Here is a 17,622-nt window from a genome sequence, read left to right on the forward strand (position 1 = left end):
GGGGTCAGGCATTGGGGGTTAGGGGTTAGGGGTCAGGCATTGGGGTTAGGGGTTAGGGTTAGGGGTCAGGCACTGGGGGTTAGGGGTTAGGGGTCAGGCATTGGGGGTTAGGGGTTAGGGGTCAGGCATTGGGGCTTAGGGGTTAGGGGTCAGGCATTGGGGCTTAGGGGTTAGGGGTCAGGCACTGGGGGTTAGGGGTTAGGGGTCAGGCATTGGGGGTTAGGGGTTAGGGGTCAGGCATTGGGGGTTAGGGATTAGGGGTCAGGCATTGGGGGTTAGGGGTTAGGGTTAGGGGTCAGGCATTGGGGGTTAGGGGTTAGGGGTTAGGGGTCAGGCATTGGGGGTTAGGGGTCAGGCATTGGGGGTTAGGGGTTAGGGGTTAGGCCTTAGGGTTGGGGGTTAGGGGTCAGGCATTGGGGGTTAGGGGTTAGGCATTGGGGGTTAGGGTTAGGGTTGGGGGTTACGGGTTTGGGTTAGGGGTGGGGGTTAGGCCTTAGGGTTGGGGGGTTAGGGGTCAGGCATTGGGGGTTAGGGGTTAGGGGTTAGGCCTTAGGGTTGGGGGTTAGGGGTCAGGCATTGGGGGTTAGGGTTGGGGGTTAGGGGTTAGAGGTCAGGCATTGGGGGTTAGGGGTCAGGCATTGGGGGTTAGGGGCTTGTGTTAGGGGTCAGGCATTGGGGGTTAGGGGCTTGTGTTAGGGGTCAGGCATTGGGGGTTAGGGGTCAGGCATTGGGGGTTAGGGGTCAGGCATTGGGGGTTAGGGGTTAGGGGTCAGGCATTGGGGGTCAGGGGCTTGTGTTAGGGGTCAGGCATTGGGGGTTAGGGGTTAGGGGTCAGGCATTGGGGCTTAGGGGTTAGGGGTCAGGCATTGGGGGTTAGGAGTTAGGGGTTAGGGGTCAGGCATTGGGGGTTAGGGGTTAGGGGTCAGGCATTGGGGGTTAGGGGTTAGGGGTCAGGCATTGGGGGTTAGGGGTTAGGGTTAGGGGTCAGGCACTGGGGGTTAGGGGTTAGGGGTCAGGCATTGGGGGTTAGGGGTTAGGGGTCAGGCATTGGGGCTTAGGGGTTAGGGGTCAGGCATTGGGGGTTAGGAGTTAGGGGTTAGGGGTCAGGCATTGGGGGTTAGGGGTTAGGGGTCAGGCATTGGGGTTAGGGGTTAGGGTTAGGGGTCAGGCACTGGGGGTTAGGGGTTAGGGGTCAGGCATTGGGGGTTAGGGGTTAGGGGTCAGGCATTGGGGCTTAGGGGTTAGGGGTCAGGCATTGGGGCTTAGGGGTTAGGGGTCAGGCACTGGGGGTTAGGGGTTAGGGGTCAGGCATTGGGGGTTAGGGGTTAGGGGTCAGGCATTGGGGGTTAGGGATTAGGGGTCAGGCATTGGGGGTTAGGGGTTAGGGTTAGGGGTCAGGCACTGGGGGTTAGGGGTTAGGGGTCAGGCATTGGGGGTTAGGGGTTAGGGGTCAGGCATTGGGGCTTAGGGGTTAGGGGTCAGGCATTGGGGGTTAGGAGTTAGGGGTTAGGGGTCAGGCATTGGGGGTTAGGGGTTAGGGGTCAGGCATTGGGGCTTAGGGGTTAGGGGTCAGGCATTGGGGGTTAGGAGTTAGGGGTTAGGGGTCAGGCATTGGGGGTTAGGGGTTAGGGGTCAGGCATTGGGGGTTAGGGGTTAGGGTTCAGGCATTGGGGCTTAGGGGTTAGGGGTCAGGCATTGGGGCTTAGGGGTTAGGGGTCAGGCACTGGGGGTTAGGGGTTAGGGGTCAGGCATTGGGGCTTAGGGGTTAGGGGTCAGGCATTGGGGGTTAGGAGTTAGGGGTCAGGCATTGGGGGTTAGGGGTTAGGGGTCAGGCATTGGGGCTTAGGGGTTAGGGGTCAGGCATTGGGGGTTAGGGGTTAGGGGTCAGGCATTGGGGGTTAGGGGTTAGGGGTCAGGCATTGGGGCTTAGGGGTTAGGGGTCAGGCATTGGGGGTTAGGGGTTAGGGGTCAGGCATTGGGGGTTAGGGGTTAGGGGTCAGGCATTGGGGCTTAGGGGTTAGGGGTCAGGCATTGGGGGTTAGGGGTTAGGGGTCAGGCATTGGGGCTTAGGGGTTAGGGGTCAGGCATTGGGGGTTAGGGGTTAGGGGTCAGGCATTGGGGGTTAGGGGTTAGGGGTCAGGCATTGGGGCTTAGGGGTTAGGGGTCAGGCATTGGGGGTTAGGGGTTAGGGGTCAGGCATTGGGGCTTAGGGGTTAGGGGTCAGGCATTGGGGGTTAGGGGTTAGGGGTCAGGCATTGGGGGTTAGGGGTTAGGGGTCAGGCATTGGGGCTTAGGGGTTAGGGGTCAGGCATTGGGGGTTAGGGGTTAGGGGTCAGGCATTGGGGCTTAGGGGTTAGGGGTCAGGCATTGGGGGTTAGGGGTTAGGGGTCAGGCATTGGGGCTTAGGGGTTAGGGGTCAGGCATTGGGGGTTAGGAGTTAGGGGTTAGGGGTCAGGCATTGGGGGTTAGGGGTTAGGGGTCAGGCATTGGGGCTTAGGGGTTAGGGGTCAGGCATTGGGGTTAGGGGTTAGGGTTAGGGGTCAGGCACTGGGGGTTAGGGGTTAGGGGTCAGGCATTGGGGGTTAGGGGTTAGGGTTCAGGCATTGGGGCTTAGGGGTTAGGGGTCAGGCATTGGGGCTTAGGGGTTAGGGGTCAGGCACTGGGGGTTAGGGGTTAGGGGTCAGGCATTGGGGCTTAGGGGTTAGGGGTCAGGCATTGGGGGTTAGGAGTTAGGGGTCAGGCATTGGGGGTTAGGGGTTAGGGGTCAGGCATTGGGGCTTAGGGGTTAGGGGTCAGGCATTGGGGGTTAGGGGTTAGGGGTCAGGCATTGGGGGTTAGGGGTTAGGGGTCAGGCATTGGGGCTTAGGGGTTAGGGGTCAGGCATTGGGGGTTAGGGGTTAGGGGTCAGGCATTGGGGGTTAGGGGTTAGGGGTCAGGCATTGGGGCTTAGGGGTTAGGGGTCAGGCATTGGGGGTTAGGGGTTAGGGGTCAGGCATTGGGGCTTAGGGGTTAGGGGTCAGGCATTGGGGGTTAGGGGTTAGGGGTCAGGCATTGGGGGTTAGGGGTTAGGGGTCAGGCATTGGGGCTTAGGGGTTAGGGGTCAGGCATTGGGGGTTAGGGGTTAGGGGTCAGGCATTGGGGGTTAGGGGTTAGGGGTCAGGCATTGGGGGTTAGGGGTTAGGGTTAGGGGTCAGGCACTGGGGGTTAGGGGTTAGGGGTCAGGCATTGGGGGTTAGGGGTTAGGGGTCAGGCATTGGGGCTTAGGGGTTAGGGGTCAGGCACTGGGGGTTAGGGGTTAGGGGTCAGGCATTGGGGCTTAGGGGTTAGGGGTCAGGCATTGGGGGTCAGAGCTCAGCCCTTCGGGTTCCGGGTTCGAATCCGAGCCTCTCCAGCCTTAGAGACCCTCCATCCCGGACTCCGGCCTTCTGGAAGCTTCCGGGCTCCGGGTTCGAGCTCAGGCCTTAGGGGTCAGAGGTTAGGCCTTCGGGTTGCGGGTTCGAATCCGAACCTCTCCCGCCTTAGAGACCCTCCTTCCCGGACTCCGGGCTTCCGGAAGCTTCCGGGTTCGAGTTCGAGCTCAGGTCTTTGGGGTTCGGGTTCGAGTCAGAGCTCAGGGCTTAGGCCTTCGGGTTCCGGGTTCGAATCGCTGCCTCTCCAGCCTTAGATACCCTCCTTCCGGGACCCTGGCCTTCCGGAACCTTCCAGGCTCCGGGTTCGAGTCAGAGCTCAGGCCTTTGGGGTTCGGGTTCGAGTCAGAGCTCAGGGGTTAGGCCTTCGGGTTCCGGGTTCGAATCCGAGCCTCTCCGACATTAGAGACCCTCCTTCCCGGACTCCGGCCTTCCGGAACCTTCCGGGTTCCGGGTTTGAGTTAGAGCTCAGTCCTTAGGGGTTAGAGGTCAGGCATTTGGGTTCCGGGTTCGAGTCAGAGACCCTCCTTCCGGGACTCTGGCCTTCCGGAAGCTTCTGGAACCTTCCGGGTTCCGGGTTCGAGTTCAGGACTTAGGGGTCAGAGCTCAGGCCTTTGGGTTCCGGGTTCGAATCCGAGCCTCTCCAACATTAGAGACCCTCCCTCTGGGACCCTGGCCTTCCAGAACCTTCCGGGTTCCGGGTTCGAGCTCAGGCCTTAGGGGTCAGAGCTCAGCCCTTTGGGTTCCGGGTTCGAATCCGAGCCTCTCTGGCATTAGGGGTCAGAGGTCAGGCTCTGGGTTCCGGGTTCGAGTTAGAGACCCTCCTCCCGGGACTCTGGAAGCTTCCGGAAGCTTCCGGGCTCCAGGTTCGAGCTCAGGCCTTAGGGGTCAGAGGTCAGGCCTTCGGGTTGCGGGTTCGAGTCAGAGCTCAGGGGTTAGGCCTTTGGGGTTCGGGTTCGAGTCAGAGCTCAGGGGTTAGGCCCTCGGGTTCCGGGTTCGAATCCGAGCCTCTCCGGCATTAGAGACCCTCCTTCCCAGACTCCGGCCTTCCGGAAGCTTCCGGGCTCCGGGTTCGAGCTCAGGCCTTAGGGGTCAGAGGTTAGGCCTTCGGGTTGCGGGTTCGAATCCGAACCTCTCCCGCCTTAGAGACCCTCCTTCCCGGACTCCGGGCTTCCGGAAGCTTCCGGGTTCGAGCTCAGGTCTTTGGGGTTCGGGTTCGAGTCAGAGCTCAGGGCTTAGGCCTTCGGGTTCCGGGTTCGAATCGCTGCCTCTCCAGCCTTAGAGACCCTCCTTCCGGGACCCTGGCCTTCCGGAACCTTCCAGGCTCCGGGTTCGAGTCAGAGCTCAGGCCTTTGGGGTTCGGGTTCGAGTCATAGCTCAGGGGTTAGGCCCTCGGGTTCCGGGTTCGAATCCGAGCCTCTCCGGCATTAGAGACCCTCCTTCCCAGACTCCGGCCTTCCGGAACCTTCCGGGTTCCGGGTTTGAGTTAGAGCTCAGTCCTTAGGGGTTAGAGGTCAGGCCTTTGGGTTCCGGGTTCGAGTCAGAGACCCTCCTTCCGGGACTCTGGCCTTCCGGAAGCTTCTGGAACCTTCCGGGTTCCGGGTTCGAGTTCAGGACTTAGGGGTCAGAGCTCAGGCCTTTGGGTTCCGGGTTCAAATCCGAGCCTCTCCAACATTAGAGACCCTCCCTCTGGGACCCTGGCCTTCCAGAACCTTCCGGGTTCCGGGTTCGAGCTCAGGCCTTAGGGGTCAGAGCTCAGCCCTTTGGGTTCCGGGTTTGAATCCGAGCCTCTCTGGCATTAGGGGTCAGAGGTCAGGCTCTGGGTTCCGGGTTCGAGTTAGAGACCCTCCTCCCGGGACTCTGGAAGCTTCCGGAAGCTTCCGGGCTCCAGGTTCGAGCTCAGGCCTTAGGGGTCAGGCCTTCGGGTTGCGGGTTCGAGTCAGAGCTCAGGGGTTAGGCCTTTGGGGTTCGGGTTCGAGTCAGAGCTCAGGGGTTAGGCCCTCGGGTTCCGGGTTCGAATCCGAGCCTCTCCGGCATTAGAGACCCTCCTTCCCAGACTCCGGCCTTCCGGAAGCTTCCGGGCTCCGGGTTCGAGCTCAGGCCTTAGGGGTCAGAGGTTAGGCCTTCGGGTTGCGGGTTCGAATCCGAACCTCTCCCGCCTTAGAGACCCTCCTTCCCGGACTCCGGGCTTCCGGAAGCTTCCGGGTTCGAGTTCGAGCTCAGGTCTTTGGGGTTCGGGTTCGAGTCAGAGCTCAGGGCTTAGGCCTTCGGGTTCCGGGTTCGAATTGCTGCCTCTCCAGCCTTAGAGACCCTCCTTCCGGGACCCTGGCCTTCCGGAACCTTCCAGGCTCCGGGTTCGAGTCAGAGCTCAGGCCTTTGGGGTTCGGGTTCGAGTCATAGCTCAGGGGTTAGGCCCTCGGGTTCCGGGTTCGAATCCGAGCCTCTCCGGCATTAGAGACCCTCCTTCCCAGACTCCGGCCTTCCGGAAGCTTCCGGGCTCCGGGTTCGAGTGCTGACCTCCTGCTTGCTCATCCAGTTGTCGACTTGCTCGGTGTCCCGGTAGAAGAGCTGGAGGTCCATGCACTGTTCGTACTGCTGGCGACGGACTTCCCACAATTCCAAGAGGGCGGCTCTCTCCTCCGATAGGACGCTCAGCTGGGGGGCGGAGACAGGGAGAGGTCAGAGGTCGGGGAGGCGGGGAAACGAGAGAAAACGGGTTTTTCGGGGGAGGGGATGTGGAAAAAACGAGATTTTTAATTGGATTTTTTCCCTTTTTATGTTATATACCATTTCCTTTTTCTATTATATACAATTAGACATTCGTTATTTTCGTTATTAATTAGACATTCGTTATTCGTTATTAATTAGACATTCGTTATTTGATTATTTTCATTTGAATCTTCTCATATTATTTTCATGTGAATATTCTCACATCCTCATTATTTTCATGTGAATATTCTCACACCCTCATTATTTTCATTTGAATATTCTCATCTTCCCTTATTCTCATATTTTCATTTGAATATTCTCACATCCTCATTATTTTCATTTGAATATTCTCATCTTCCCTCATTATTTTCATTTTAATTTTCTCATATTCCCATATTCTCATCATATTATTCTCATTTTAATATTCTCATCTTCCCTAATTCTCATTATTTTATTATTACCCTGACCCCTAACCCCCAAGGCCTGACCTCTAACCCCAAGGCCTGATCTCTAAGCCTAACCCCTAACCCCCAAGGCCTGACCTCTAACCCCCAAGGCCTGACCTCTAACCCTAACCCCTAACCCCCAATGCCTGACCCCTAACCCTAACCCAAACCCCTGACCCCCAATGCCTGACCCCTAACCCTAACACAAACCCCTAACCCCCAATGCCTGACCCCTAACCCTAACCCTAACACAAACCCCTAACCCCCAATGCCTGACCCCTAACCCCCAATGCCTGACCCCTAACCCCCAATGCCTGACCCCTAACCCCCAATGCCTGACCTCTAACCCGAAACCCCCAATGCCTGACCTCTAACCCTAACCCCTAACCCCCAAGGCCTGACCTCTAACCCCCAAGGCCTGACCTCTAACCCTAACCCCTAACCCCCAATGCCTGACCCCTAACCCTAACCCAAACCCCTGACCCCCAATGCCTGACCCCTAACCCTAACCCAAACCCCTAACCCCCAATGCCTGACCCCTAACCCTAACACAAACCCCTAACCCCCAATGCCTGACCCCTAACCCTAACCCTAACACAAACCCCTAACCCCCAATGCCTGACCCCTAACCCCCAATGCCTGACCCCTAACCCCCAATGCCTGACCCCTAACCCCCAATGCCTGACCTCTAACCCGAAACCCCCAATGCCTGACCTCTAACCCTAACCCCTAACCCCCAAGGCCTGACCTCTAACCCCCAAGGCCTGACCTCTAACCCTAACCCCTAACCCCCAATGCCTGACCCCTAACCCTAACCCAAACCCCTGACCCCCAATGCCTGACCCCTAACCCTAACCCAAACCCCTAACCCCCAATGCCTGACCCCTAACCCTAACACAAACCCCTAACCCCCAATGCCTGACCCCTAACCCTAACCCTAACACAAACCCCTAACCCCCAAGGCCTGACCTCTAACCCCAAGGCCTGATCTCTAAGCCTAACCCCTAACCCCCAATGCCTGACCCCTAACCCCAATGCCTGACCTCTAACCCCCAAGGCCTGAACTCTAACCCTAACCCCTAACCCCCAAGGCCTGACCTCTAACCCCCAAGGCCTGACCCCTAACCCTAACCCTAACACAAACCCCTAACCCCCAATGCCTGACCCCTAACCCCCAATGCCTGACCCCTAACCCCCAATGCCTGACCCCTAACCCCCAATGCCTGACCTCTAACCCGAAACCCCCAATGCCTGACCTCTAACCCTAACCCCTAACCCCCAAGGCCTGACCTCTAACCCCCAAGGCCTGACCTCTAACCCTAACCCCTAACCCCCAATGCCTGACCCCTAACCCTAACCCAAACCCCTGACCCCCAATGCCTGACCCCTAACCCTAACCCAAACCCCTAACCCCCAATGCCTGACCCCTAACCCTAACACAAACCCCTAACCCCCAATGCCTGACCCCTAACCCTAACCCTAACACAAACCCCTAACCCCCAATGCCTGACCCCTAACCCTAACCCTAACACAAACCCCTAACCCCCAATGCCTGACCCCTAACCCCCAATGCCTGACCCCTAACCCCCAATGCCTGACCCCTAACCCCCAATGCCTGACCTCTAACCCGAAACCCCCAATGCCTGACCTCTAACCCTAACCCCTAACCCCCAAGGCCTGACCTCTAACCCCCAAGGCCTGACCTCTAACCCTAACCCCTAACCCCCAATGCCTGACCCCTAACCCTAACCCAAACCCCTGACCCCCAATGCCTGACCCCTAACCCTAACCCAAACCCCTAACCCCCAATGCCTGACCCCTAACCCTAACACAAACCCCTAACCCCCAATGCCTGACCCCTAACCCTAACCCTAACACAAACCCCTAACCCCCAATGCCTGACCCCTAACCCTAACCCTAACACAAACCCCTAACCCCCAATGCCTGACCCCTAACCCTAACACAAACCCCTAACCCCCAATGCCTGACCCCTAACCCTAACCCTAACACAAACCCCTAACCCCCAATGCCTGAACTCTAACCCCCAAGGCCTGATCTCTAACCCTAACCCCTAACCCCCAATGCCTGACCCCTAACCCTAACACAAACCCCTAACCCCCAATGCCTGACCTCTAACCCCAAAGCCTGATCTCTAACCCTGACCCCTAATGCCTGACCTCTAACCCTAACACAAACCCCTAACCCCAATGCCTGACCCCTAACCCCAATGCCTGATCTCTAACCCTGACCCCTAACCCCCAATGCCTGACCCCTAACCCTAACACAAACCCCTAACCCCAATGCCTGACCCCTAACCCCAAAGCCTGATCTCTAACCCTGACCCCTAACCCCCAATGCCTGACCCCTAACCCTAACACAAACCCCTAACCCCCAATGCCTGACCACTAACCCCCAAGGCCTGAACTCTAACCCCCAAGGCCTGATCTCTAACCCTAACCCCTAACCCCCAATGCCTGACCCCTAACCCTAACACAAACCCCTAACCCCCAATGCCTGACCTCTAACCCCCAAGGCCCGATCTCTAACCCTGACCCCTAATGCCTTACCTCTAACCCTAACACAAACCCCTAACCCCCAATGCCTGACCCCTAACCCCAAAGCCTGATCTCTAAACCTGACCCCTAACCCCCAATGCCTGACCCCTAACCCTAACACAAACCCCTAACCCCCAATGCCTGACCCCTAACCCTAACCCCCAATGCCTGACCTCTAACCCTAACCCCAATGCCTGATCTCTAACCCTGACCCCTAACCCCCAATGCCTGACCCCTAACCCTAACACAAACCCCTAACCCCCAATGCCTGACCTCTAACCCTAACCCCCAATGCCTGACCTCTAACCCTAACCCCAAAGCCTGATCTCTAACGCTGACCCCTAACCCCCAATGCCTGACCTCTAACCCTAACACAAACCCCTAACCCCCAATGCCTGACCTCTAACCCCAATGCCTGATCTCTAACCCTGACCCCTAACCCCCAATGCCTGACCCCTAACCCTAACACAAACCCCTAACCCCAATGCCTGACCCCTAACCCCAAAGCCTGATCTCTAACCCTGACCCCTAACCCCCAATGCCTGACCCCTAACCCTAACACAAACCCCTAACCCCCAATGCCTGACCACTAACCCCCAAGGCCTGAACTCTAACCCCCAAGGCCTGATCTCTAACCCTAACCCCTAACCCCCAATGCCTGACCCCTAACCCTAACACAAACCCCTAACCCCCAAGGCCCGATCTCTAACCCTGACCCCTAATGCCTTACCTCTAACCCTAACACAAACCCCTAACCCCCAATGCCTGACCCCTAACCCTAACACAAACCCCTAACCCCCAATGCCTGACCCCTAACCCTAACCCCCAATACCTGACCTCTAACCCTAACCCCAATGCCTGATCTCTAACCCTGACCCCTAACCCCCAATGCCTGACCCCTAACCCTAACACAAACCCCTAACCCCCAATGCCTGACCTCTAACCCTAACCCCCAATGCCTGACCTCTAACCCTAACCCCAAAGCCTGATCTCTAACGCTGACCCCTAACCCCCAATGCCTGACCTCTAACCCTAACACAAACCCCTAACCCCCAATGCCTGACCCCTAACCCCCAATGCCTGACCTCTAACCCTAACCCCCAATGCCTGACCTCTAACCCTAACCCCCAATGCCTGACCTCTAACCCTAACCCCTAACCCCCAAGGCCTGACCTCTAACCCCCAAGGCCTGACCTCTAACCCTAACCCCTAACCCCCAATGCCTGACCCCTAACCCTAACCCTAACACAAACCCCTAACCCCCAATGCCTGACCTCTAACCCCAAAGCCTGATCTCTAACCCTGACCCCTAATGCCTGACCTCTAACCCTAACACAAACCCCTAACCCCAATGCCTGACCCCTAACCCCAATGCCTGATCTCTAACCCTGACCCCTAACCCCCAATGCCTGACCCCTAACCCTAACACAAACCCCTAACCCCAATGCCTGACCCCTAACCCCAAAGCCTGATCTCTAACCCTGACCCCTAACCCCCAATGCCTGACCCCTAACCCTAACACAAACCCCTAACCCCCAATGCCTGACCCCTAACCCCAAAGCCTGATCTCTAACCCTGACCCCTAACCCCCAATGCCTGACCCCTAACCCTAACACAAACTCCTAACCCCCAATGCCTGACCTCTAACCCCAAAGCCTGATCTCTAACCCTGACCCCTAATGCCTTACCTCTAACCCTAACACAAACCCCTAACCCCAATGCCTGACCCCTAACCCCAAAGCCTGATCTCTAACCCTGACCCCTAACCCCCAATGCCTGACCCCTAACCCTAACACAAACCCCTAACCCCCAATGCCTGACCACTAACCCCCAAGGCCTGATCTCTAACCCTAACCCCTAACCCCCAATGCCTGACCCCTAACCCTAACACAAACCCCTAACCCCCAATGCCTGACCTCTAACCCCCACGGCCTGATCTCTAACCCTGACCCCTAACCCCCAATGCCTGACCCCTAACCCTAACACAAACCCCTAACCCCAATGCCTGACCCCTAACCCCAAAGCCTGATCTCTAACCCTGACCCCTAACCCCCAATGCCTGACCTCTAACCCTAACACAAACCCCTAACCCCCAATGCCTGACCCCTAACCCCCAAGGCCTGATCTCTAACCCTGACCCCTAACCCCCAATGCCTGACCCCTAACCCTAACACAAACCCCTAACCCCAATGCCTGACCCCTAACCCTAACACAAACCCCTAACCCCCAATGCCTGACCCCTAACCCTAACACAAACCCCTAACCCCCAATGCCTGACCTCTAACCCCCAAGGCCCGATCTCTAACCCAAACCCCTAACCCCCAATGCCTGACCTCTAACCCCAAGGCCTGATCTCTAACCCTAACCCCTAACCCCCAATGCCTGACCCCTAACCCTAACACAAACCCCTAACCCCCAATGCCTGACCTCTAACCCCAAAGCCTGATCTCTAACCCTGACCCCTAATGCCTGACCTCTAACCCTAACACAAACCCCTAACCCCAATGCCTGACCCCTAACCCCAAAGCCTGACCTCTAACACAAACCCCTAACCCCAATGCCTGACCCCTAACCCCAAAGCCTGATCTCTAACCCTGACCCCTAACCCCCAATGCCTGACCCCTAACCCTAACACAAACTCCTAACCCCCAATGCCTGACCTCTAACCCCAAAGCCTGATCTCTAACCCTGACCCCTAATGCCTTACCTCTAACCCTAACACAAACCCCTAACCCCAATGCCTGACCTCTAACCCCCAAGGCCTGATCTCTAACCCTGACCCCTAACCCCCAATGCCTGACCCCTAACCCTAACACAAACCCCTAACCCCCAATGCCTGACCTCTAACACAAACCCCTAACCCCCAATGCCTGACCCCTAACCCTAACACAAACCCCTAACCCCCAATGCCTGACCTCTAACCCCCAAGGCCCGATCTCTAACCCTGACCCCTAATGCCTTACCTCTAACCCTAACACAAACCCCTAACCCCAATGCCTGACCCCTAACCCCAAAGCCTGATCTCTAACCCTGACCCCTAACCCCCAATGCCTGACCCCTAACCCTAACACAAACCCCTAACCCCCAATGCCTGACCCCTAACCCTAACCCCCAATGCCTGACCTCTAACCCTAACCCCAATGCCTGACCCCTAACCCCAAAGCCTGACCTCTAACACAAACCCCTAACCCCCAATGCCTGACCCCTAACCCTAACACAAACCCCTAACCCCAATGCCTGACCCCTAATCCCAAAACCTGATCTCTAACCCTGACCCCTAACCCCCAATGCCTGACCCCTAACCCTAACACAAACCCCTAACCCCCAATGCCTGACCTCTAACCCCCAATGCCTGACCTCTAACCCTAACCCCCCACCCTAAGGCTTAGCCTCTAACCCTAACACAACCTCTAACCCCCAAGCCTAAGGCCTGACCTCTAACCCAAACCCCTGACCCCCAATGCCTGACCTCTAACCCCCAATACCTGACCTCTAACCCCCAAGCCTAAGGCCTGATCTCTAACCCTAACCCCTAACCCCCAATGCCTGACCTCTAACCCTTACCTCTAACCCTAACCCCCAACCCTAAGGCCTAACCTCTAACCCCAACACAAACGCCTAACCCCCAATACCTGACCCCTAACCCTGAAACACAGCAATTTCCTAATAATTTCCCAATAATTTCCCAATAATTCCTTAATAATTTCCTAATAATTTCCCAATAGTCCCCTAATAATTTCTCAATAATTTCTGAATAATTCCCTAATAATTTCCCAATAATTTCCTAATAATTCCCTAATAATTTCCAAATAATTCCCTAATAATTTCTCAACAATTCCCTAATAATTCCCTAAAAATTTCCAAATAATTTCCTAATAATTTCCCAATAATTTCCTAATAATTCCCTAATAATTTCCAAATAATTCCCTAATAATTTCCCAACAATTCCCTAATAATTCCCTAATAATTTCTCAACAATTCCCTAATAATTTCCCAATAATTTCCCAATTATTCCCTAATAATTTCCCAACAATTCCCTAACAATTCCCTAATAATTCCCTAAAAATTTCCAAATAATTTCCTAATAATTTCCCAATAATTTCCCAATAATTCCCTAATAATTTCCAAATAATTTCCTAATAATTTCCCAATAATTCCCTAATAATTCCCTAACAATTCCCTAATAATTTCCCAATAATTCCCTAATAATTTAACCCTTACCTTCTCTCTCACTTCCGCAGAAGCATAATGTCCGGCTGCAAGGAGGGCTTGGCCCGATTCGTCGGCCGACTTGAAACTATCTTCGTGGGCATCAATTTCTCCCTGCGGGGGAAAAAATTGATTTATTAAATTTAATCAAATTAATCAGATAATGAACAGCAATAAAATAAATGAATGAGCTGGAAGGATTGTAAGTGGCAGGTTATCCTGGAGAAATTTAATACACTATTTCGAATAAATAATAAAGAATGAAATCAAAAAACTGTAACGTAAAATTAAATTCAATAAACGTCATTTAAAAATGGATAAAAATCAAATTCAACCAATGTCATTTAAACATGAATAAAAATTAAATTTAATGAAAGTTATTTTCAAATACATCAAAATTAAATGTAACAAATGTCATTTGAAAAGGCATAGAAGTTAAATGTAACCAACGCAATTTAAAAATGAATAAAAATCAAATTCAAGAAACGTCGTTTAAAAATGGATAAAAATCAAATTCGAGAAAGGTCATTTAAAAATGGATAAAAATCCAATTTAATAAATGTCATTTAAAGTACATAAAAATTAAATGTAACAAATGTCATTTAAAGATGCATAAAGGTTAAATGTAATTAGTGATTTAAAAATGCATAAAAGTTAAAGTTAATAAATGTCACTTAAAAATGGATAAAAATCAATTTCAGGAAACGTTTAAAAATGGATAAAAATCAAATTCGAGAAAGGTCATTTAAAAATGGATAAAAATCCAATTTAATAAATGTCAATTTCAAATACATAAAAATTAAATGTAACAAATGTCATTTAAAGATGCATAGAGGTTAAATTTAATTAGTGATTTAAAAATGCATAAAAGTTAAATTTAATGTCATTTGAAAATGGATAAAAATCAAATTCAACGTATGTCATTTAAAAATGGATAAAAATTAAATGTAACAAATGCCATTTAAAAATGGATAAAATCAAATTCAGGAAAGGTCATTTAAAAATGGATAAAAATCAAATTCAATAAAGGCCATTTAAAAGGAATAAAAATTCATTTAATAATGAATCAAAAATAAATTGAATAAATGTCATTTAAAAATACATCAAGATTAAATTGAACGTCACTTAAAAAGGCATAAAAATTAAATTGGATGCCATTTAAAAATTAATAAAATTGGATTTGCTGACGCCGAAAGAATATTAACCTTGTGTTCTTGATGACGGTCAAGAAGGGCTTCCGCCCCGGCGACATCGTTAGCGAGTTCGTCAGCGTTGATCAAAGCCTTCATTTCGGTGACCCAGCTGGTGAGATCGCGGAAATCGGCCAGGAATCGCTGGAGGCTTTGGGGGGCAATTTTTTTGGGGGGGGGAAATAGAAGAATATAATAATAATAATAATAATAATAATAATAATAATAATAAATTTTAATAGAATATGATATAATATAAAAGGAAAGAAACCAAAGCAATCCAAATAAATTAAATAAAGTCACTAAAGTAATAGAATTCGTTACTAAAAACGAACGAGGTTCATTGAAAAAAGGAAAGAAACCAAAGTAAGAAACGTGAGTTAATTAATTAAATGAATCCAAAAAAATTGATTTAATTAAATTTAAATTAAATTAAATTTAAAAATTAAAAAAATTAAAATTAATTTAATTTAAATTAGATTTAAAGAATTAAAAATTAAAAAAGAATTTAAAAATGAATTTAATTAAATTTTAAAAAGTAAAAAAGTAAAAAAGTAAAAAATTAATTTAATTAAATTTAAAAAAGTAAAAATTAAAAAAGTAAAAAATGAATTTAATTAAATTTAAAAAAGTAAAAATGAAAAAAGTAAAAAATGAATTTAATTTAAATTAATTTAAATTAATTAAAATTTTTGTTAATTAATTAAAAAAAAAAGATTTACTGCCAAGTCGGAAATCGAGTTTAGAAAACGGGGCCGGCGCCCCCTCACCGGTAGGAGTCGTTCAGGTGGGCGTGCCTCTCGGCGGCCCGGGTGCGAATCTGCTCCCAGTTGGCCACCAGTTCCTCCCGCTTGACGTGGATCTGGGGGGCGCTGGGAGGGTGGGACTGCTGGAGACGGTCGGCTTCGGCGCCCAGAGCCTTGACCTGGGGGGCAGGATAGAGGGGGGAGAATGAAGTCTTTCCTTCCCTCTATTTCCTTCCTTCCTTCCTTCCCTCCTTCTTTCCTTTCCTCCTTCCCTTCCTTCCCTCCTTCCTTCCTTCCTTCCTTCCTTCCTTCCTTCCTTCCCCCCTTCTCTCCGTCTCCTTCCTTCCTCTCTCCTTCCTTCCTTGCTCCCCTCCTTCTTTCGTTTCCTCCCTCCTTCCCTCTATTTCCTTCCTTCCTTCCTTCCTTCCTTCCTCCCCTCCTTCTTTCCTTTACTTTCCTTTCTTCCCTCCCTCCTTCCCTCCCTCCCTCTATTTCCTTCCTCTCTCCTTCCTTCCTTCCCCTTCTCTCCGTCTCCTTCCTTCCTTCCTTCCTCCTTCCTTCCCTCCTTCTTTACTTTCCTTTCGGTCCTCCCTCCCTCCTTCCCTCCCTCCCTCTATTTCCTTCCTTCCTTCCTTCCTTCCTTCCCTTATCTTTCTTTCATCCCTCCCTCCTTCCCTCCCTCCCTCTATTTCCTCCCTCTCTCCTTCCTTCCTTCCTTCCCTTTCCTTATCTTTCTTTCATCCCTCCCTCCTTCCCTCCCTCCCTCTATTTCCTTCCTTCCTTCCTTCCTTCCTTCCTTCCTTCCTTCCTTCCCTTTCCTTATCTTTCTTTCATCCCTCCCTCCTTCCCTCCCTCCCTCTATTTCCTCCCTCTCTCCTTCCTTCCTTCCGTCTCCCTCTTTCCCTCTCATTCCTTCCTTCCTTGATCCTTTTTCTTTCCTTCCTTCCTTGCTCCCTCCCCCTCTCCTTCCTTCCTCCTTCCCTCTCTCCCTCCTTCCTTCCTTCTCTCCCTCCTTCCTTCCCTCCTTCCTCCTCTCTCTCCTTCCTTCTTTCCTCCCCTCCTTCTTTCCTTTCCTCCTTTCCTTTCTTTCCTCCCTCCCTCCCTCTATTTCCTTCCTTCCTTCCTTCCTTCCTTCCTTCCTTCTTCCCTCCCTCCTTCTCTCCCTCCTTCCTTCCCCCCTTCTCTCCGTCTCCTTCCTTCCTCTCTCCTTCCTTCCTCCCCTCCTTCTTTCCTTTCCTTCCTTCCTTCCTTCCTTCCTTCCTTCCTTCCTTCCTTCCTTCCTTCCTTCACTCCTTCCTTCCTAGCCCTGCCCTTGTTCCCGATTGGTCCAACCGCCCGCCGGCCCCACCCACCTTGTCCTCCAGGGCGGCCAGATCCCTCTCCAGCCCCTCGTGTTTGCGCAGGAGAGCCTGGACGCCGGCCAGATCCCTTCTTTTTCCCCCTTCCTTCCTCCTTCCCTTCCTTCCTCCCCCCTTCTCTCCGTCTCCTTCCTTCTTCTCTCCTTCCTTCCTTCCTTCCTTCCTTCCTTCCTTCCTCCCCTCTTTCTTTCCTTTCTTTCCTCCCTCCTTCCGTCTATTTCCTTCCTTCCTTCCCCCCTTCTCTCCGTCTCCTTCCTCCCTCCCCTCCTTCTTTCCTTTCCTTTCCTCCCTCCTTCCCTCCCGCCCTCTATTTCCTTCCTTCCTTCCTTCCTTCCCCCTTCTCCCCGTCTCCTTCCTCCCCTCCTTCTTTCCTTTCCTCCTTTCCTTTCTTTCCTCCCTCCCTCCCTCTCTCCTTCCTTCCTTCCCACTCTCCTTCCTCCCTTCCTCCCTCTTTTCCTCCCTCTTTCCCTCCCTTCCTTCCTTGCTTCCTTCTACCTTTCTTCCCCCTCCCTCCCTCTCCTTCCTTCATTCCTTCCTCCTTTCCTCCCTCTCTCCTTCCTTCCTTCCGTCTCCCTCCTTGCCTCTCATTCCTTCCTTCCTTGATCCTTTTTCTTTTCTCCCTCCCTCCTTCTTCCTCCCCTCCCTCCCTCCTTCCTTCCTTCCTTCCTCTCCCTCTCTCTCCCTCCTTCCTTCCCTCCTTCCTCCTCTCTCCTTCCTTCCTTCCTCCCCTCCTTTTTTCCTTCCTTCCTTCCTAGCCCCGCCCCTTCTTCCCGATTGGTCCAACCGCCCGCCGGCCCCGCCCACCTTGTCCTCCAGGGCGGCCAGATCCCGCTCCAGCCCCTCGTGTTTGCGCAGGAGAGCCTGGACGCTGGCCAGATCCCTTCTTTTTCCCCTTCCTTCCTCCCCCCTTCTCTCTGTCTCCTTCCTTCCTTCCTTCCTTCATTTCCTTCCGTCCTTCGTTCCGTCCGTCCTTCCTTCCTTCCTTCCTCTCTCCTTCATTCC

The 17,622-nt window shown here is 52.6% G+C and overlaps 1 protein-coding gene across 1 annotated transcript in view; it reads right to left on the bottom strand.

Annotated features, from left to right (window-relative positions):
• SPTAN1 (spectrin alpha, non-erythrocytic 1) overlaps positions 1-17,622 on the bottom strand; it is a 185,565-nt gene that overhangs the window by 129,355 nt on the left and 38,588 nt on the right. Inside the window, exons 9-13 of the mRNA XM_081179155.1 lie at positions 16,615-16,749; positions 15,287-15,441; positions 14,532-14,667; positions 13,339-13,440; positions 5,925-6,062 (exon numbers count right to left, since the gene is read on the bottom strand). Of these exons, the coding sequence (XP_081035281.1) occupies positions 5,925-6,062; positions 13,339-13,440; positions 14,532-14,667; positions 15,287-15,441; positions 16,615-16,749 (666 nt within the window). The remainder of the gene's footprint in view (positions 1-5,924; positions 6,063-13,338; positions 13,441-14,531; positions 14,668-15,286; positions 15,442-16,614; positions 16,750-17,622) is intronic.

The sequence above is a fragment of the Podarcis bocagei genome (genome assembly GCF_964188305.1).
Source record: "Podarcis bocagei genome assembly, chromosome: Z".
In the NCBI taxonomy this organism is placed as follows: Eukaryota; Metazoa; Chordata; class Lepidosauria; order Squamata; family Lacertidae; genus Podarcis; species Podarcis bocagei.